This window comes from Pempheris klunzingeri, chromosome 7 (genome assembly GCF_042242105.1).
Source record: "Pempheris klunzingeri isolate RE-2024b chromosome 7, fPemKlu1.hap1, whole genome shotgun sequence".
Classification (NCBI taxonomy): domain Eukaryota; kingdom Metazoa; phylum Chordata; class Actinopteri; order Acropomatiformes; family Pempheridae; genus Pempheris; species Pempheris klunzingeri.
Window position 1 is genome coordinate 18,907,269 of NC_092018.1, and position 21,364 is coordinate 18,928,632.

Consider the following 21,364-nt stretch of genomic DNA (forward strand, 5'->3'; position numbering starts at 1 on the left):
GATGCTCCCAGTGAATCTGTCCCTGTTGTCACTTCTTTTGGCCGATCAGACTGAGCAGAGCTTTGCTGGAAACTCCCTGTTCTAACAAGAATTACAAGTTGCTGTTTCATCCTTTATTTTTTTAGTTTGATATTGTGTTCAGTAATGCAGTATCCAAATATTAAATGTTGCCCACAAAACATTGGAAGCACTGCAGTCCTTAGTATTGTTTCATTCACAAAAATTGTAAGTAATATTAGTTTACAGCACTGAACACTTTATTAAAGAACAAGTCATAAATGACACCCATATTTTGTTTACTTTCTCTATAAAACATCTAAAACATTTATGCTCCACAGGTGGCGTAAGTTGGTGTAGCACCAGAGTAATGAAACTGGTCTCTGATTTATTTGGGTTTCTTGCCTTTTCCTTTTTTGGCCTTGTTTTTGCTCTTATTCTTTAAGGCCTTGCGAGTACGGTAGCCTCTCCACCAAGCCTGGGCAAAAATAGCAGCTTTGGTCTTCAACTCCAGCTCCATCATCTCCTCCTTCCTCTTCTCTTCTGCCAGCCGGCGCCTCTCCTGGATCTGGTTGCACTCTGCGTCCAGGACAGAAAAGGGTTTCTCCAGCTTCCTCAGCTCCTCCTCCTCCCTTTCATAACCCATGGTGTTCAGCTCCAGGTTGGCCTGAGACAGGAGATGGAGGCAGCGATGGTGTCAAGGCGTGAATGGATGGAGAAGAGAGAGAGATGGCAGTGGAGAGTGAAGAGCAGTGAAAATAAAAGTGAAAAGTTATGTTTAGTTAAGTTTTTTTGCCCCATGCAGCGTTTATACTTGATCATTCAGAATCCATAGAGGAACATAACTATATACGATATCCTGAATATAGTTTAACAAATTCATCTCAACAGATGTTCGTCATCAGCGGATAGAAACACCAAACTCCAGCAACTGATGATGACTGTGAGATGTGTTTGAGGACTCTGGAAAAAGCTAGTAAAAGGGCTGTGTGTTAGGATGATTTTTTAAAACTACCATATCTGAGGTCATGTTTAACATCCTGAATATGGCTTCAACAAGTATATGAAATAGCATCCAGAATATGCTCACTTAAATCATCTATTCCAGTAAGTTTTGGCCCTTTGTTTAGGTTAGTTTGTCTGAGTTTGTACCTGGCTTTCTCTTATTTCATCATCGAAATTTTGGAGCAAGTATTCAATTTGAATCTCCACCTTTTCATTTTTCTGCCAAGGAAAAAAACCAACAGTTGACATGGGTTTTAAAGAATTTGTTACCAGCAGTAAAATCTTAAATATTTACAGTGAAATGTTGGATATACTGAACTAAACTTACCTCTTGGAGGACTCTCTCCGCCTGTCTGTTTTCAAGGATGAAATTGTTGAGCTGAATGTTCAGTTGATCAATTTCCAGTTGTATACCACTCTGCTTCACGTTTGATGTCTTTATACGTGACTGACACTGCTTGTGTGAAAGGAGTGACGTATGTGCTTCTTGTATGTGCTTCTCTTCCAGCAAAGACAGCAAATATTTGATCTCATCATTTGTCAGAGAAATCTGCGGAACAAACACAAAGGCAGAAGAGGCGAGATGGGAAATAAGAGTAGATGAGCAGGGACTGGCTTAAGTGAGTAAATGGTAGACCAGACTCTTGCAGGTGGAGGTTTCTTTTTTAACATTCAACTTAGTGCCTCACCATTGCGTCTAGATCCTTTATATGTGCAGTGAGTCTTTCATCCTTTGAAACAATGTGTTTCGAAACACGGGATAAAGGCAGCGAAGTGAAGAAAGACAGCTCTAGCTCCTCATCCGCACTGGTCAGCATCTTGTCTACCATATGGCCGTGAAACTTCCTGAGCTCTGTGATTAGTTTGTACTCACTCTCCTCTACTTCCACAACTTGCTCTGCCATCAAACCAAAAATTGTCACTGGATCGGCTCGCGCAAACCTGAGCAGATCTCTGATAGACTTCTTGATGTCCCTCTTAAGCTCATCCCTTTCTCTCTTCCTTGCTTCCCCAACTTCTCTGTCTTGTTCCCCATGTGACTCTCGCTTGAGACCTTCCAGCGTCTCCAGTATTTCTAACATCTGATAATCCTGAAGCGCCCCGCACGACCCCTTGTCCATGACACTAGACACAGGAGGCAGAGCCACCACAATCTCAGCTTGAGTGATGCATGTTTCCAATATGTTTGAGATGCATTGAGCCTCGCGAGAGAGGAGCTTCTTCTGTTCTTCCAACTTTGTGTTCGTCTCTGGTGCACACTTTGCAGACATGCTGTCACTGGATGGATTGGTAGCAAAAGAGTAAACCATTAACAAAACATAAATTGGTGACTGAAGAATTGTCTCACATCTTGAAGCTAACGCTAAACACTTTTACTTTTCACACAGAAATAAAGTACATGTTTTCGTATTCTTTTACACAAAAACTATTGCTCATGTGGAAATTATTTTATACTTTCACAAATCTGAGACGGAGGGTAAGTTTCACAGCTCTCCGCACATATTTGCAAATAATATTGCAACAATAACACAACCATACAACTCTGTACTGTAACCTCAAGTCCTTGACCTATACATTATACATTTTACATAACATATAACTCATAAATCTGTAATATATTCACACATTACAATTGCTACAGTATCAGCTAGCCGTTAGCCAGGTTAAGCTAACTAAGTGAACATTAACGTGTTAAATCAGTTTGCACACTTGCTGGTTTTTTAAACATTAAGCATTAAACGTTTTCTAAGGAATATAGCAGTTGTAACTTTAGTTTATATGAGTTTAGATGTAGCGATATATCAAGCTAACTCTACATAGTTACCTGCTGCAGGAGGATGTTGTTGACATTGTTGCTAGGATACCACAAATGTATCAGTGTCAAATAACTTCCGGATAGCGTATGACGCAGAAATAAATGTATCCCTACATGAGTATTTTTATTTTATGAACAAATTCAGAAATAAATTAAGCTCTTTGTCAATAATTGGGGGGGTTTGGAGCATTGTCTTAAGTCTATTTGCTTTTATTTTGAAATTTTGTCAGAGTTCACACAGGCTGCCGTTAATTGTTCCAGTGTCGCAAATGTTTGTTGATCTAGTTGTGCCCACAGTCACTACTGTCCAGCTTTTGTTGTGTCGTTAGTCAGTCTCAGGCTTTGTTGTTTGCGGAAGGATCGGTCTAGATAAACAGTTGTCGCACTTACTTACCGGTTAAATAGTATCAGAACACGCACAGCATTTGTTATCCAGCAGAGAGCGTAGTGTGCGGTGATGAAGCCGTGATGGACACAGACGGACTGTCTCAGCTTGTTAGCCTGACTGACAGTGAACCAGTTAATTCCGTGACAGATGACATCTGTGACAGGACAAAGACCAAGTCTGTGACCAACAGACCGTGGCCGCTTCACACAACTTGAATGCAGCAAGTTCCTGTGCTGCACATCTCACCAGAGACGTCACATCTCGTAGCTAGCTATCGTCTGAGCTAGCACAGCTTTAAAAGTACTCTGTTTGTTAGCTCCGGGCACCCAAGACGTGCAGCCGTCTTGCGGTTTGCAAAAGAAACCATGCACTTATTTAGCCAGTGGGTAGCTTAGATTAAATCTAATTAAACGTTTGCAAATCAAGACTGGTTGCAGCCTGTTCGTCCGCTGGTATGGAGTCAGACGACGATGTGCCTCTCATTTTAACATGGGACGAAGCAAACAGCGGTCTGCTCAACGAGGAGACCGAGAGAGGAGACGAGAGTAAGTTTTTACTGTCATGTCCTCATCCTCACCCTCAGCCACGGCTAGGCCCGTGACCCCGGACAGGGCTCTGGTGGTGCTTCTGTCGTGCCTTTAGACAAATGCAGCAAAAGTCCTTGAGAGGAAACACACTTGTTGCCCGTTTATTTGGTAAATACAGCTACATCTAATAAGGCAATGTGGGTGGTTAAGATTATAATTTTGAGCTTTATGGTGATTTTGGAGGCTGTAATTTGTAATGTTGATGCATAATCTAGGTGTTTCTAATTTTTAATTTTTTTTAGTTTATCCTCATTAATATAAACGGGGTGGACTGAATATATATATATATAGATATATTCAACATCACAGCAAACCACTGCCTTCAAATTGCCACAAAGTCGAATCAACACCTCTCCAAAACAATTTAAGATAAACTGCCAACTGACTATTTGCTCGCTGGCTGGTTTCCTCTGTGTGAGAGATACATACTGACAGATGTCAGTCAGTCACACTGCAGCTGGCATAATGGAAGGGTTTTCTTGCCTAATTGAAGATCATTCTACATGTTTAGCTCCATGATACATTGTTTTTCTGAAAGTATTGTATGATGGTGTTGTCAGCCAAGTATTGAGTATTTCGTGCATATTGTATATATTTTGTGATCTGAAGTTAGTGCTCGTCTACTTACCACATGTGCACTTCCTCAGTTTAATGTTGGTGGCTTCATACGTGCTTGCATGTCCAGGCCACATTGCTTTAACGCAGACTGTCCACCAGGCTCTGAGATCACGTGTGTGTTTGAGTGTGTGCAGTATGTATGGGTATCCATGCATCCACTCACCATAGTAATCCTGCTGCCTTTGTGCTCCTCACATATAAGCTACAAAATGACCCATCTGAGAAACTGCTGCCTCAGCAGACCGTGCACCCCTCAGCCCCTCCCCGGTGGTCATGGGCAGCATGTGTGTGTTGTGTGTGTGAATGTCTGCAGCCTGTGTGTAAGTGTCTCTGTGTGTGAGCTTACTGGATCATTTTCTCTGGCTCTGGAGGTGAACAGGAAGAGGACAGAAGGTTTTTTTTTTCTCAGGATATCAGGGAGTGGTGGACAAGGAGGAAGTGTCATATTATTCTTTCTGATTGCTGTTGGAGCTTTCTGGAAAGCGAGGGAGTTTGAACCTGGATTCTGAGAAAGAGGGCTGCATTGTGTCACCTCAGTGACAAATCACATGCTTGGATAGACGTGTGCAGTTCAGTTTTTTCGCTGGTGGTTGGAACCCCTTCAGATCACCAAAAAACTGGATTTTTTTTTTGTCCTGGGAGAAACAGCCATGACAACTGAGACTGTTTGTGTTTCTGTGAGCCTGACCCCACCGTGTTTTTGACTGGGAGCTCCAAACATGTTATTGTTCTCAAACAAATGATGGGCTGGAATGGCGCACAGCGGACACAGCGTGTACTCCTGTCAGGATAACAGTCAGGCTGCTGCAGGACTGGAATTTGATCTTCACACTTCTGCTCAATCTGCTGCTGTCATGGTGGACAGGAAACGTCTGTGACTGCATTTCAGAGACTCGTATGGTCTGCACTTGGTTTTATCCCAAGGACTTGTGCCTGAAGCAGAAACATGTGATGTACAGTGTGTGGGAAGAGCACCCAGATAGACTCACATGGGACTAAAACATGCAGCTGCAGAAAGACATGTGGAGGGATTGCTTTTTCAACAAAGAAACTCTGATTTATATTTATGAGAGATCTTTCTTGAATCTGTAAATTAAGGTTTTTAGATTATTAGAGCTAATGTGGATTCATTTTTTTTTTTCAGTTGTACTTTTGAGTTCATTTTGAAGACAGCGTAGGTTTTAGAGAAAAAGTACTTTCTATGTAATTCAGAAGATCATTACCTAAATCTGCACTATGCCCCACAATCAATTCTCAGTGTTGTTATATATCTAGATGTCTTCCTTGTCTTTTGAAGATAGTTGCTCTTCTTCTTGCAGCATAGTTCCTGCATAAAAAGTTCCAGCATAATTCCTCCTGTGGTTTATCTGTCTCGTGTCTGCGTTCAGTCTGTGGCAGGAAGGAGGCGTAACAAACGATGTGACATCAGTGCAAACACGGCATTTTCTCTCTGACTGGCAGCACTGGGTTCAAAGTTCAAACTCCACAGCTAAGGCAGGACAGTTTCAGTGTCACTGCTGACCGTAGCTTTCATCAAGGCCACTGCCGTCAAAGAAGTACCGAACTTCTTAACCATTGTCCGTCATTTTGAATGGTGTTCTGTCTCCGGTGGCAGTTCGATCCCCCAGCTCGGCCTGGATATTTCAGGATCTTTTCAGGACTTGTATCCGGACTCTACTTGTGACTGCGTTTTTTTTTGGAGTTTGCATCAGGCCTGAGTGGAATGTTTGGCCATCTGTATCTCCAGATGTGTGTGGGTGCTGGAGCACGACCAGCGTACTGTGAATGACACACAGACACACACGCACACACACACTTGTGCTGTGGACTTCAGGGACCTTAATAAATTCACACAGCTGAAGCACACAGACAAATCCAAACTGATCAATGGAGTGCTTATGCGGGCGGCAGACAGCTGGTTTCCATGAAGATCAAACCAATACCGAGAGTCCAGTAACGATCTCCTCCTATGCTATACAGTTAGAACTAGGCTGCATTGGTAGGCCCATACCCTCTATTTACTGTATTTACTGTGTGAACCATATATGGTGCTAAAGGAAGGATGAATATGGAAACTAAAAGACGACTTCAACAATGTTATAGTTTGTTTTTTTTCCCCACATAAATATGAGCTGCATCAATACACTGACACTGAAGTGCTTTCTTCCAGATGGAGGAGGAGGCAATTATGACATAGTGAACAACGCTGTGATCTCAACACCTGGGCCACAAAACCACAGAGCCCAAAATGTGTCCTTACGGCAAAGCTGGGAGATGAACTACCAGGAGGCAGCCATCTACCTGCAGGTATTCACTAGAAGTGGATTTGTTTGTCGCTGAGTGTAAAGGGAAAGTGCAACTGTGTTCACATGGTCGTATAACTGATGTTATTACACCCTCCACACTGTTATACTTGTTAGACTTATAGTTATATAGCTATAGTCTGTGCCCTTTAAATGGGCTGTATTTACATCACGAACAGTTTCCGGGAGTAATAAAGTTAAGATACAAGAACTTGTTTTTCCTGCCACTGTTGCCTTTGCTCTTTATGGAAAGCGTCTTGAGATAACACTTGGTATGAATTTGGCGCTATATAAATAAAGATGAATTGATTGATTGATTGAAATATTAAATTTCTTGGCTGATAAACAATAATTATCCGATTATTGTTAATACAAATCCAATCCATTGTGTGTATCCTTAAAGCCTGCCAAGGTGTTGAATACATTTACTTCCTCATAACATTATTGCAAATCCAGTTTTTTTTTTTAAAAATGTAATTTTGGAAATGTTTATATCCATAATTAAAAGCTGGCAGTCTTGTTCTTCACTGCCAATTTCGGTAGGTTTATTCCTTTGAATGGTTCTTCAGTAGCTGGTTTTCGAGGCTGTGTTATGGCAACTTCTCCCCTCACAGCTCATCTTTTACATCAAGTGCTGGAAAATCGGTAACACAGTGCTTACCACACGTTTTCTTTAATGCCCTCCTTTGAAAGCCTAAAACTTGAAAGCAGGAATCAGCTGAAATCCAATAAGTAAAATGAAAAGGTTTGCATTTTTTTGACTCATATGTTCTTTAAATTCCACATATAGGAGGGAGAGAACAACGATAAGTTCTTCACCCATCCGCGAAACCCAAAGGCACTGGCAGCGTACCTGTTTGCCCACAACCACCTGTTCTACATGATGGAGCTGCTCACAGGCCTGCTGCTGATGATGCTGTCCCTGTGTGAAGCTCCCGCCGTGCCCTCACTTCGCCTGGATGTCTACGTGAGTGATCGCACACGAACGCAATCTGATACGCACAGTCTGCTGTAAAAGCTCCTGTATATTTCATGCCCCTGCAGGTCCACGCCACTCTGGAGCTTCTGGCTTTGGTTATGGTGGCATTTGAGCTATGCATGAAACTCCGCTGGTTAGGCTTCCACACCTTCATACGACACAAGAGGACCATGGTGAAGGTGACTGATAAATGTTGGACACTTTCTGATGGCTTTAAAGTGGAGTAATTTTACAGTAACCACAGAGAAATCCTGTGTTTTTTCTTGCCTCGCTCTACAGGGAGGTCAGAGGCCAGGGTCAGTCACTTTAGTATGATGGATGCTTGCTCTAGTAGGTTTAGGCCCCCTGCTGTTTGTCAGCGTGGGGATCAGCCTCTGCCGTTGTGTTTTGTTCATTTGTCTCTTCTCCTTGCGCAGACGTGTGTGTTGAAGCTACAGTTCGTGGAGGCCATAGTGGTTCTGATCAGACAGACGTCTCACGTGAGAGTGACCAGAGCTCTCAGGCCAATTTTCCTAGTGGACTGTAGATACTGTGGTGCTGTGCGCAGGTACATAATGACTTGAACAAACATGTACAGGTTCACACTTTCTGCTTCCTCAATTGAGAGGTTTTTATAATGACTAAAGTCAAATCCTCCTCTCTAGTGTCTACTGGAAGACACTAGAGAGAATAAAGGAAACGCCATATGGAGGAACACGCCATCTATCTATCCATTTGACTCAAAAACTTCCCTTGAGATTTCATTCAGATGTTTTTTTGGTGCTACAGTTAGGAGTCACTTTTCAGTGAAAAATGACATTTACTGCATTTACTACTGTTTTTAATGCAGCTAATTTGCATTCGGGTACCTTAGATTTAATGTCCCTCTTTCCATCATTCTAACCCACTCGCTGAGCACACAGACACCACTGATTTAACTGTCGTCACTGACAAGCTTTCTTTCATCCAATCAGAAACCTGCGTCAGATCTTCCAGTCCCTCCCACCGTTTATTGACATACTCCTATTGCTGCTCTTTTTCATGGTTATATTTGCTATCTTGGGTAAGGATACATGTTATTCTAATACATATGTAATGCTGTTGCTTCTTTTTGTTGCTGTGATTTATAGAATAGTTTGAGTGAACCATCTACTGTCTTAAGAGGGAATGGGGTTTTCTGTTTCCTGTGTGTTTAACTGTCCTGTTATCTCTTTTCAGGTTTCTGCCTCTTCTCTCCAAACACCACTGACCTGGTACGTTCAGTCTTTAGTCTGACAGATATTAGGTTTGTAAAATGATGTAAGTTTGGGGACTTTGGTTGTTCTCTGTGCTCCAAACTTTGGTGGTCACATTTCCTGACTTCGACCCTCTCCTCTCACCGCAGTACTTCAGCACTCTGGAGAACAGCCTCGTCAGTCTGTTTGTGCTGCTGACCACAGCAAAGTAAGCACGGCAGTACTTGTGGTACTGTTCAGTTTTTTTAATTCTTTTTTTTACTTCACCGCGCCCGTCTTTTGGCTGATTCCGCGGCTTTTATTTTATACGTTCTGACTAATGTATCTCCTGCGTCCCTCTTTCTTATAGTTTCCCCGACGTGATGATGCCTGCGTACTCCAAGAACCGCTGGTCCTGTGTTTTCTTCATTGTTTACCTTTCCATAGAGCTCTACTTCATCATGAATCTGGTATAAATAGAAATTTGTGCAACAGCATCAAATGTCTGTGCCAACTTGCATATGAGAAATATTATATTTATGGACGAGTGGCCCTTTTACACGATTACTTAACAGCTTCACCTCACTCTCATTTCATCTCTCCCCTTCCAGCTCTTGGCAGTGGTTTTTGATACGTTCAACGATGTCGAGAAGATGAAGTTTAAATCTCTTCTGCTTCACAAACGCTCCGCCATCGACCACGCCTTTCAGCTCTTAGTCAGCCGGCAGGTACAGCCTCACTGTTTTACGTAGTGTCGTGTGTATTTGGTACAAATGATTTCTTTTACAAAGTGCTCACAGCCAATGCTTTTGCCTGTGTTGATGTCTCTCCAGAGGCCGATGGGCGTGTCGCTGAAACAGTTTGACGGTCTGATGCGATTTTATAGACCACGGATGTCTGCAAGAGACCGCTTCCTCACGTATAAAGCTCTTAACACCTCAGGGGCTCCTATGCTCAGGTAAGTGCCAGACACTTTCTGCATTGTATTTCATTGTAACATTTCCATATAGCTCAACTGAATGAGTCTGTTCTACTTACAGCTTACAGGACTTTTATAAGTTCTATGAAGTCACTGGCCTTAAATGGAAGGTAAGCAGCCGCGCATTTGTACCGTGTTGTTATTGCTTTTGTGTCCTTTTGGTTGTTTCTAATATATATGTGTGTGTTGCTTAGGCAAGACGCAGTGGAGAATATTGGTTCGATGACCTTCCACAGACGACTTTCCTCATTTTCAAGGGCAAGTTCTCTGTTTTACTTCTTCTTTTTTCGTTTTAATTGAACAGATCACGTCTCAGTTCAGCTCAGTTCCTCATTCTCAGTGCTTTCTTTTTCTGTTTTAATAGGCATCAACCTGCTTGTGAAGTCAAAGGCCTTCCAGTATGTCATGTGTAAGTGTAATCATTTACACTCTCCCAGCTGTCCCCAGAAACAAACTTTCTCATCATAAACCTTTTTTTAACAACTTTTCTCGTGACTGTAGATGTGGTGGTGGCCATCAATGGTGTGTGGATCCTCGTGGAGACGTACACTCTGAATAGTAAGATCTTTCCCCGTAACACAAACGCATATGAATAAAGGAAAGTGTTTTGCACTGCAGTGTTTTGCACCTTGCTCTCCCTCTGCAGGTGGATTTTCCTGGTCCAGATTTGTCCCCTGGAGTTACATTGTTTTCCTGACCAGTGAGTAGGCTGCTAGCTGTCTCCTATTCACACAGAAAATCATTACATTATTCATATAATGTAAACTGGTCATAGAACTAATTAAAGTCATTTACATGCACTTATACTAATATTAACTCTTCCTCTGTCCTTCCACTTTTAGTTTATGGTGTAGAGGTGTTATTGAAAATTACAGGTTTGGGACCGATGGCTTATTTCAGCTCTGGGTGGAATCTGTGAGTAATAACGTGGATTATGGGTCCGTTGATTGACATTTTTGATCAATACTGAATCCAAAAATTGGGACTCATAGGTTATGCTGAGCAAATAAATAAATCCATGGTTGAGTCTCTACCTTTGGATTCGGTATTCTTACTAAACATCAGTAATTTGAATGTGGCTATTATGTGAAAATACAACAAAAATGTATTTGATGTACCAAACTCTGGCTCTGTGTTTTTGGTCTTTGCTCCTCTGTACAGGTTTGATTTCTCAGTGACAGTGTTTGCCTTCCTTGGCCTGGTTGCTCTTGCCTTTGATATGGAGCCATTTTACTTTATTGTAGTTCTCAGACCATTTCAGCTGCTCCGGTACCTTTTTTTTTTTTTTCTTACTCCATAGAATATTGTGTACATGCATTTCTGGCCCTGTGCCATATTTTCTTTTATGTTTACATAAAACATGTCATCTCTCACAGGTTATTTAAGATAAAGCAGAGGTATCGTAATGTGTTGGACACCATGTTTGAGCTCTTCCCAAGGATGGCAAGTCTGGGGCTGACCTTAATCATCTTCTACTACTCCTTTGCCATTGTGGGAATGGAGTTCTTCGCAGATGTGGTTTACCCCAACTGCTGCAAGTGAGTTTTTATTCATTTCATTTATTTCTTATCTTCTGTGTTTTATCTATACCTTGTGGCACAAGAGTCACATGTTTATGTCTACTAACCACTCGTCATTCCAGCACCAGCACAGTGGCAGACTCCTACAGGCTGATCAACGTCACGTATGGCAACAAAACAGTACTGGAAGAAGGCTACTATTATCTCAATAACTTCAACAACATTCTCAGCAGCTTTGGTAATTCCTTAAATACTTTTTAAGTATAAGTCTGGCAATATTCTATAGTTTTTGTTATTGTCAACAAATACCAGAAGTGTCTGTCAGGACTTCACGCCTGAATAATTTCCTGTAATAGCTGGATACTGTAGTTTTTAGAAAGTGTTTCTCAAACAAGATTGAATATAGCCACTCATTTGGTGTGGTAGTGAGTATTTGCGGCAGCAGGATGACGTTTGTGGGGCTGAATAAACTACAGTTGCCAGTGCAACAACTATCACGTTTTTGCTACACAGACAAGACAGACTTGTTACTTAGGTCAAGTGGGATTGACCGATTGATGTTTATTCTCTTTAGGTGTGAAATTTTCAATTATAGTTTTAATTTGTGTATTCGTTTCTTTCTGTTGTTTTTCTCCAGTGACTCTGTTTGAGCTGACTGTGGTCAATAACTGGTACATTACCATGGTAAGATCGAGTCAATCATCTGCCGTCTTTTCATCAGTCACCACTCTGCATTCTTGTCATTGATCAGTGGGTGACGCCGTTTGCTACCGTGTTCATTCTCTCACAGGAAGGAGTAACTTCCATGACCAGCCACTGGAGTCGCCTCTACTTCATGACCTTTTACATAGTTACAATGGTGAGGAGCTTGTGGGGGGGGGGGGGTATACACTGCTACTTATCTGTGTTAATGCTTGCATGACATTTTGCCTGTCCCCTCTCCAGGTGGTGATGACCATCATTGTGGCGTTCATTCTCGATGCGTTCGTGTTCCGCATGAACTACAGCCGCAAGAACCGAGAACCAGTGGAGAACCCAGAGGGTGGGACTGTGTGGATATTGTGCATACATTTACTTAATGTGTATCACACATTTGCAGTACTGCAGTATATATTGTATAAAATGCTTATTTGATTAATATTTGCCTACCAGTACTGTATGAAAGGACAGTGTGGAGAGTGAACTAGTGTTCAGCAAGTCATTTAAATGTCTGTGTGCGTACACTCTCTAGATGAGAACGGGATAGTGTTTGAAGTAGAGGTGAGTCGTGATGAAGCTCTGGCCACTCTGGAGCTGTACAAACAGACCTGCCCAGGACTGACATCCCTCAGCTCTCTTCAGGGAGTCCTACAAGCTATGGACAGGAGTGGGGTAAGAACACGTGCCATCTGCTCTTTGTCCTCTGCTCCTTGAATGACTCCCACTAACTAGCTTTCCCCTCCTGCACTGGTGTGCACAGCACTTGTCTCTGGTGTACCTAGGTCGCAGGTCTAGGACGAAGAGTGATCTCAGCATGAAAATGTACGAGGAGGAGATACAGGTACGAAAGTGACAATTAAATCGTGAACATCATGAAAGAAGTTGGTCTGTCATAAGCTCCTTCTCTACGCCTCGTTCCTCCAGGAGTGGTATGCAGAGTACTCGAGAGAAAACCTGCCTCAGCCAGACCAAAGCCCGGAGCGGGATCTGGACAGTCCCGTCTCTGAACCGTCTTCCTTCCCAGAGCCTCAGCTCAACTCACAGACTGGACCTCACAGCATCAACTAACACACAGTTTGCAAGCAGTACATACACACCATAACCTCAGCGTTTTTAAATGCTAAGAGAACCCATCACTCCAGGTCTTTTCCAGTCCCCCCCACACTCCCCGTTTGCCACAGTGGGGCCTTTTAGACGGATGTGAGAGTGAGACGAGTTAATGATTCCTCCTCCCTGGAGCCATCACCACAGACAGAAAGACAACAGTACAGGTCTGTTGCTTGACCAGTGAAGCGGGAATGTTGCCCTCTTTTGGCCTTTTCAAAGACTGCAGCATGGAGCCTGTACTACTACAATATGTTGAGTACATGTGCTGCTGTAGGCCTTTTGTGACCTCTTGTAAATCATGTAGTACTTCAACCAGATGCCTTAGTTCAATGGCTCATCTGATCAGTATTAACACAGACAGTACGTCTACTAAGTTCTAAGACCAAAAGTATAAACTACCACACTCCTTTGAGCTCAACCCAACAAAACAATTATGGTGTATTTCCTAACTAATGTCTCAACAGACTCAGTATTTTACTTTTATATAACTTCTTATTCTGTAATGTATTTGAGTTAGTTAATAAGGGATTTTATTAAACTGTTCAAATTGTCAAGTGCATTTTATGTATTTTTGCTGTACTATCATCACTGCTTATTTAGCTATGATGTAACATTTAACACAGAATGTGAGGAGCGATTAAAAATAAGAACAGAATAAGTACTGTACAACCTGTAAAAACAAATAGCAACTCACATCACATCTCCACTCAGCACAAACAAGAATATGAATAATAAAGGCACAGTGTGATGCTTAGTTTCGGCTGAACCTGAGTAGAAAAGTCTTTTCAGTTCATTTGCCTGCTTGGTTTCACAAACCAACCGGCTGGGATGCAGGCATGTGCACAAAATGTACAGTTGATTCTTGTATAAATAGTGCATTAACATAACATGTAGAAGGCGATGTCATTCATACGCTCTCAGTGTAGAGTCTGTTCCAGTGTGTCATCTTGTCTTACTGGAGCACATTAACAGCCTCAAAGTCAAATCTAGACAGTGTGGATCTTGCCAAACTCTGTGAGCAGTGCAATGAGAAGGAAGGTGGCGTAGAAGACGAGGAGAAAGATCCCGTAGGTCCGACCCAAGTGGAACCGGCACAGTGGAACAATGACGAAGGACAGGACCAAAGACAAACCCAGAGATCCTGCAAGGACCCACGTCAACAAACCCTCTGATTCAAACTGAGGAGAAAGACAGGAAGATGCATCATGTTCATGGGCTCTGGAAAAAGTCTCACATGCCTGTGACATCTATGTTTCTCTGTATGTTTGACCAGAAATATAAACTCTTGATTTGTGTCCTTGAGGAGATTACCTGCATATCAGAGTGTGTTTTAAGCATCTGCAACAGACATCCTAAACCCACTCCAAACAGCATGTCTGGAGGCGATACAGTCAAGGATGCAGTCATTAACGGCCACCGTTATATACACTACTCACAAAAAGTTAGGGATATTCGGCTTTCAGGTGAAATTTCAGGATGAACCTAAAATGCATCCTAAACTTTCCAGGTGAACTTAATGTGACCTTCTCTAAACTTTTGAATGCACATGTCCAACTGTTCAGTGTTTCAGTACTTTTTGCACAAGTTGCTGTTCTCTAACAAGAAGCTTAACAGCAACATTCACAACAGGTTTGATCCCTGAATCGACCAATACATTTCCTGCTTCAGTTAGAATTGGTATTTAAACAGTCCTCCTCATCATGGTGTTCACATTCTGACATCATGAGACCAAGACGACACCTAACAGTTGATCAGCAGCACCTCAACACTGGAGGCTTCAAACAGGAAGTCCTCAGACGGAGGTTTTCACTGAGCTTAGAGGGTCACAGAGTGTCATCAGGAGGTTGTAACAGTGATACAGAGTGACTGGAAAAGTCACAGAAAGGAGAGGAGTGGACGTCCTTTGGCCACATCCCAATTTATTGAGGCACCGAAATTTTTTTGTTGTGGTATACCTACCACTGTTGTTAGATTTTCTTCAAATAAATTGTTTAAAATGAAGAAATTACCATTGCATGCTTCTACTTAAATGCCCTACTTTCATGATATAATATCACTGTAGCATTCACTTTTTACATTTTCCATGTATTTCACCTGAAAGTCGAATACCCCTAACTTTTTGTGAGTAGTGTATGCCTATGAGTTATGTGACAAACACGCTCTGATATCAACATAAGGATACTGAAAATGATGCCTCCAAAGCAGGCAGATATGGCCATCCGTGGGTAACCCTGCCGGGCAATGGTGATGTCAGAAAAGCAGTCTGAAAAATAAATATGCATACAGATCATGTGTTTAAGAATTTAAGTAAAAGCGTATATTAATGCCATAGAATCACAAGTGTCACCTCCTATGCTGTTGCCCCAGGCCAACAGAGTAAGCCCCAGCACAGTGTTGCTGAGACTCAGCACCACGCCGAGCATGTGCAGAAGACTGACCACTTCAGACGCTGCTGCACTGATCAACATCGCACTCACCAGGAAGCCCAAAAGAGCAAACAGCTGGTGAGGGAAACAGACCAACTTAGAATCACATGCGCCACAAGCGACGCAGCATGTTTCATCGTCACAGCATGAATAAAACATGACATGAATCCAATATGGTAATTAAGACGCATTTTAAGAGCAGTGATTTTGTTAAGACATTCATGTGACATTCAGGTGATGAATCCTATGGACTCTGGTAAATCTCCACAAACACTTACTGGATGATATTTGGGAGGACAGTCATTAGTGGTGGTGCAGAAGACAATAGCTGACAGGAAAAGTCCCAGCAGAAGAGTCAGCAGCCAGAGGGGAAACTGGCCTTGGATCATATAATCTCCATCTAGACATTAGTGAAGGAAAAAATAGGAGAGATTAAAAAACAGCAGCTTGATGATTTCACCAAACTTTTAGTGTGATTATGGCTGCTACAGTTTGCCATGCTGCCTTTATTATTAAAGGTGATGCACTTACATGTTCCAGACTGGAAGGCGAACACGCACACCAGAGGGGCGGTGACGAGTTGAAGGCAGTTTAGTGGGCGTCTCCAGTTCTTGTCTTCTTTATCGGGGTCGACAACAGGGACACAGAGCAGCAGCAGCACCTCCAGAGGTGTCTGGTGGGAGCAGGACATAAGTGCAGGATAATTTATATTACAAGAGCAGTTTGACTCGGAGTATCAACCACATTTATTAAGAAATTGAGCTTTTTGCACTGGCCCTCGTATCTGTGCACTCACACACACACCTTTAGTACTTTGAGGAGTCTCCAGCGCCATGATTTCCTCCTCCACTTCCTGTTGTCTACCGGGTTCAGGGAGCTCAGCAGGATCTGACTCGTGGACTCAGAGTAAGGCAGAAGTGGCCTGTACTCTGACTCTAAAACACACACACACTTGCATGTTGTAGTCCTGACCATGCAGAAAAGTTTGGTTGTATATTAACTTATATTGTTGTTAATAAAAGAGAGCTGCTTTCCTACCATACTCCTGTTGGATGGTCCCACCAATCAGACAGGGCACGTCATCATCAGAGGAGTCTGACGAGTGATACTCTGCTGCAAAATCAAAAAAAACAGCATCACTGGAAGATGTGGAAATATATTCTTTTTATTTGTGCGAGCGTATGTATGCGTGTGTGTTTCTGACCTGGAGTATGTGCAACGTTCTGGACGCTCGAGTTCATCGAATGTTTCTGTCGGTTGTAGATGTACGCACTGATGATAACAGTCAATACATACACCACATAGAGGCCCAGGTACCCTAAAAAAGGAAATGAGGTAAAATATACGTCACAATGTGTGAAAAAAGTGTTTGGGAACTAAAACTGCTCTTGAAACTTGATGAAATGGCTTCATGCACTGAAATATCTAAAAAGAGGTGCCCTCCACGTGCCCCTGGAGAGTACGTGACTCTGTGAACTAATCTTGGGATTGTTTTTGGTCAAATGGCTGAGATTATAGCCTGAAGCTGGAGCTGTTGGCACCAGGACAAGAAGAGAAACACCACGCTGCAAATATGTTTTTGAGTAAATCAAAGAGACAGTTCCAATCTTTAAAGTGATACAAAATCACGGGATGCGTGGCAGGTTTATAAAAATATATTTAGATTTATAGCATTAAAAGAAAACGTTAAGAGCATGAATTAATTGAGAAAGTAGGAAATATGTGCAAAAACTCCTGTCTGATAACCTTACAGAATAAAACATAATTTTTAGCGAGTGCAGGTGACTAATAAATGGCTGAGGCTAGAACGGTTGAGGACAGAACAAAGTGTTTTTACATGTGATATGTTTAGAAAAATGTATCCTAAATTGCACTGTACAAACTGACTATTAATTCATCGGCATACAAGACAAACATCTCCAAAAAAGATCACTGTGCAACTAACAGTCTGATCAAGAAGGCAAAAAATGCACTACTGTGTGTGTGTGTGTGTGTGTGTGTGTGAGTGTGTACCAAATGTTTCTGTCAGTGTCGTGGTTCCTCTGTACAAGATGAGAAAAGTCCAAAACACTGCCACCATGTAGAAGATGACATCCCGCAGAAATGGACGTGAGGCCACAGTGAAGGGTTTGACCAGCGCCACGCTGCCGGCAACTACAGTAGTAACAAATATACCGGCTCCTGTGGAGGGAAGGAGGGGAAACAACCAGGCTTTAACAATAAAAGAGCTTCAACAGTTTCTTTAATCTTGGCCTGTGTGTGTGTGAGACGGTGCCTACCAAACAAGGCTCCGACAGCCAGTCCAGCAGTGTGTGGGTTGGAGAAAGCTGCGATGGCACTGAAGATGTCAGGAGCTCCATTACCAAGAGCCAGAAAGGTCACACCCTCAGCACAAACACCAGTCAGGGAATATATTCCTCAGAAAAAGAGTAATTCAGCAACACTGACAGAAGTCTAACTTCTAAGGAAGAAGCGAAAATCACTGTGTTGGTGCCGTGTTGGTGCTCACTGTACATGAGAATCAGAACAAAGTGAGACCTTCTGAGTGGCACACAGCAGATGCAGATAAAGGATACGGCCACGTTGTGAGTGAGGTGCAGATTGGCAGAAATGGCTGACAGGTTGGGACAGAAACTGAGGAGGAACAGTGGAAAAAAAAAAAAAAGAAGTGAGAAAGGGAGGTGAAAACATTTCAGAATTTCCACAAAACACTCAGATTTTAGATTAAACATGCAGCAGCTTCTTTGCCGTCGAGCTGCTGTAGCGCACTGCTCCTCGGGGCACGGAGTCAGGCTGTTATAGGGGGGTGAGAGAAGCAGAAACAAACTGTGCTTCCTTTGAGGAAATATCACAATCTCACAACTCAACTGAAACCGTCATGAGAAACTCTCTACCGTCACGTGACTCTTACGCTGGCCACACTGAGGGCACGAATGTCACGGGCCGCTAAACATGGCGTTAATACTTTCCACTGCTTAGACTACTCAATGGCAATGACACACATGTTGACACTGACAACTTACAACTTAGATGCAGCGAGTCCGAGAATGACGAACAAAAAGAGCAGCCATACAACCTGTGGAGAAGCAGAGGAGGGTAAAGGAGTGGGAGACTGTTGTTTTCTTAGCACACACTAAGAGAAGCTCTATAAACAAGGATTGAGTTGAATAAGTTGACCCTGATAAACATGGCCTCATCCAACTGATCCTGTTGTTACTAAACTGTAACAAACACCATTTGTTCTCCACACAGACAGATTAATGCCGTTTGGTCAGTTATGTTGCAAAAAGGGAAATTCAAGAAGTTCACACAATCTTAGGAAATCCGCTGTTGAGAGCGAAATCACTGGTTAATCAAATTCATCATTCCTGGTTCTCTCAGCAAAGTCAACTTCCTCCAAAGACCACAGAGCCGCAGAATTTCATACTGCTTCATGACAACTGCCCACACTCACACACTCAAACACACACACACACACGTCTTACACAGAGTGTGATGGTGAGAGGTGTGAGGTTGGGAGGAAGCAGACAGAAGGCCACATGAAGGTAGTTGATGAAGCCGTCCTCCATGGAGCAGTCTGGTGTGTTCTTCACAAAGGCACAGCGGTCTGCAGCACTGAGGTTCATCACGACGTCACACTAACGCACAAATACAGAAAAAAACACAAATTAGTAGAGTTAAGTTTGAGTCCTGAGACATGTGCAGCATGCCGGAGTGATATTTTAGTTAGTATTCAATTTTTGATTTAATAATGACACCGTTATAATATTTAATTAGTGAATTAAACTATTAGTAGAATAGTAAACTAGCATAGTTTCTGACTGGAATGGTTGTTCTGAGCTCGCAACACTGCCTAATGTGCTCAGAGATACTGCTATCTGCTACCATAATGACAAATCATTATTGTCTCACACTACATATCAACACCACCACGCCGAATATCAACTGAAATGATAAAGATTTTAATTCAGACACAAGGCACATCTATAACAGGGACAACTCGACATTAGGAGACCTGACTTTACCATTCCAGCTTCTATTTGTGCTTTTCTCAAACCAAATTAGCCATTAATGTGTCTGGGTTGAATACTGTGAACTTGTGCACATTTCTTGGTCATTATTGCGCAATCTTCTAACTCTGTGAACCTGTAAAAACAGATATATTACGCTGTAGTCCGATTTTTATTGTATTTTTTTCTGTTTCAGATTCTTGACTTGTGCACTTGTTGTTTTTCTTTTCTGTCTTTTCCTTAAGTTTATTGTTAGGCACCAAGATACCAAGACAATTTCCTGTTTATTATACAACCGTTTTAAACCTGATTCTGAAATGTCAGCTGTGCCTGGCTGCTAAAACAGCACAGATGATGTCTGGGAAAATTGTGATGGGAATTTCTCATAACTCTTTTAAAAAAATGAATACTGGTTTATTATTATTATTATTATTATTAATGTATGATAATTATATATATTTTTTAAATCTATGTCAAGTAGGGAATAGGTACATTATCTTCAGTCACTGAGAAATGACACCGTAAAACTTTGGTGAGTCCTGATGTGAACATGCAGATGTCACATTAAACACATCAGTCACTCCTCTGGTCACCTACCATCACGTGACCTGCGGAGAACCCTGCTGACTACCTGCCAGCTTCAGACCAAGTACCAACACACACACACACACACACTCTAAATTAAACAACATGTTACAAGTTACAACATGTTAATGTGGCAGCTATCAAATCTCACAGACCTCATCGTTGCTGTTTGGAGACATCGTGGCTCGTGTTGTGTTCAAAGACCAACGTCAGCTGCAGGTGACTCGATTAAAGCAGCAAAAGTGACAGACAAACAGCAGGAGACATGATCAGTTTATCCCAGGAGACATGATCAGTTTATCCCGGAGCAGCAGCGTCAATTCTGGTGCTGCGTTCACAGGACGGTGGCGGGTTGTTTCAGTCCCGCGATCCGGACCCCTCAAGTGAAACAGGAAACAAGCCGAGAGAGAGGAAAAAATATAAACGTCGCTGTTGTTTCACAGCTGTTTGTTTGAGCCTGTTTTAGTGGCGCTCTGCTCAGCCAGAGGACACCGTGTACATCGTGAACGCCTCCTCATGAAACCTCACCCACTGTTTTCCAAACGAGACCTGAGCCGCATTCAGGGACTCCCAGTGAAATCAGAATTTCGAGAAGTGAACAAAAGGCATTTTAGAAAAAACATATCTAGAGAAGTGATAAAATATTAATCCAGTGAATATTTTATATATTCTTTCTTGCTGCACATCACTAGCATTGTTAGCATGCATTTCATTTCAGATTTACATTTTGGCCAAAATAAAACAATGACACAGTAAAAAATACAAGAGAATAAATCCCAGTATAATTTAAAAGAATTTGGTGTTATATAAATTGTTAAAGGTTCGCACATTTTTTTTTGTAGTTTTTGAGCTCACACCTCAGCTTGCAATTTTTCCAACAGCACTAGAAGGCAGCGTGTATATCTGTGGTGCCTCCTTACTCTGAACCAGTCGGGGCTCTTCTTACTTCTGACCTGTGCTCCAGTTCAGTTGTTGATCTCTGCTTACTTTGCCTCTACAGTCCAACACATACATGTGGTGCTGGTAGCCTGGAGGACGCATTTTATTTCACATTTCTCAAGCATCCAGGCCTCTGAAATCATTTGTATGAGGCAAAAACGGTGAATCTGTACAAACTTTTTGCAAAGGTAATCTAACAGATCGTCTATATAC

General features: G+C 42.2%; 3 protein-coding genes across 3 annotated transcripts; 1 reads left to right on the plus strand and 2 right to left on the minus strand.

Moving 5' to 3' along the window:
* Nucleotides 1-249: 249 nt before the first annotated feature.
* iqcd (IQ motif containing D) lies at nt 250-2,200 on the minus strand. Its single transcript, XM_070834451.1, has 4 exons — nt 1,692-2,200; nt 1,331-1,552; nt 1,150-1,221; nt 250-664 (listed from the first exon to the last, which is right to left on the minus strand). Exons 1-4 carry the CDS (start codon nt 2,121-2,123, stop codon nt 386-388), a joined length of 1,005 nt encoding a protein of 334 aa, XP_070690552.1. The 5' UTR covers nt 2,124-2,200; the 3' UTR covers nt 250-385.
* An 896-nt stretch (nt 2,201-3,096) lies between these two features.
* Nucleotides 3,097-13,711, plus strand: tpcn1 (two pore segment channel 1). Its single transcript, XM_070833208.1, has 26 exons — nt 3,097-3,751; nt 6,582-6,718; nt 7,505-7,681; nt 7,759-7,872; nt 8,110-8,240; nt 8,647-8,735; nt 8,891-8,925; nt 9,057-9,115; nt 9,257-9,356; nt 9,498-9,614; nt 9,720-9,844; nt 9,927-9,975; nt 10,060-10,123; nt 10,230-10,274; nt 10,367-10,423; nt 10,512-10,565; nt 10,708-10,780; nt 11,027-11,134; nt 11,242-11,403; nt 11,508-11,623; nt 12,023-12,069; nt 12,176-12,244; nt 12,331-12,427; nt 12,617-12,756; nt 12,845-12,925; nt 13,009-13,711. Exons 1-26 carry the CDS (start codon nt 3,661-3,663, stop codon nt 13,150-13,152), a joined length of 2,481 nt encoding a protein of 826 aa, XP_070689309.1. The 5' UTR covers nt 3,097-3,660; the 3' UTR covers nt 13,153-13,711.
* slc8b1 (solute carrier family 8 member B1) lies at nt 13,699-20,617 on the minus strand. Its single transcript, XM_070833207.1, has 15 exons — nt 20,368-20,617; nt 19,103-19,255; nt 18,641-18,693; nt 18,194-18,251; nt 17,897-18,002; nt 17,631-17,798; nt 16,822-16,935; nt 16,656-16,730; nt 16,422-16,552; nt 16,149-16,290; nt 15,896-16,017; nt 15,539-15,692; nt 15,374-15,454; nt 14,503-14,567; nt 13,699-14,369 (listed from the first exon to the last, which is right to left on the minus strand). Exons 1-15 carry the CDS (start codon nt 20,389-20,391, stop codon nt 14,178-14,180), a joined length of 1,638 nt encoding a protein of 545 aa, XP_070689308.1. The 5' UTR covers nt 20,392-20,617; the 3' UTR covers nt 13,699-14,177.
* Between the last annotated feature and the right edge of the window lie 747 nt (nt 20,618-21,364).

Coding starts and splice junctions, on each gene's coding strand:
- iqcd (XM_070834451.1), bottom strand. CDS start 2,123: ATGGACAAGGGGTCGTGCGGGGCGCTTCAGGATTATCAGATGTTAGAA. Junction 1,553..1,691: donor TAAAGGATCTAGACGCAATG/GTGAGGCACTAA, acceptor TTTGTTCCGCAG/ATTTCTCTGACAAATGATGA. Junction 1,222..1,330: donor CGGAGAGAGTCCTCCAAGAG/GTAAGTTTAGTT, acceptor TTTCCTTGGCAG/AAAAATGAAAAGGTGGAGAT.
- tpcn1 (XM_070833208.1), top strand. CDS start 3,661: ATGGAGTCAGACGACGATGTGCCTCTCATTTTAACATGGGACGAAGCA. Junction 9,976..10,059: donor TCACTGGCCTTAAATGGAAG/GTAAGCAGCCGC, acceptor TGTGTTGCTTAG/GCAAGACGCAGTGGAGAATA. Junction 10,124..10,229: donor GACTTTCCTCATTTTCAAGG/GCAAGTTCTCTG, acceptor CTGTTTTAATAG/GCATCAACCTGCTTGTGAAG.
- slc8b1 (XM_070833207.1), bottom strand. CDS start 20,391: ATGTCTCCAAACAGCAACGATGAG. Junction 19,256..20,367: donor CTCCAAACAGCAACGATGAG/GTCTGTGAGATT, acceptor TTTGTGCGTTAG/TGTGACGTCGTGATGAACCT. Junction 14,568..15,373: donor CTTTGGAGGCATCATTTTCA/GTATCCTTATGT, acceptor TATCGCCTCCAG/ACATGCTGTTTGGAGTGGGT.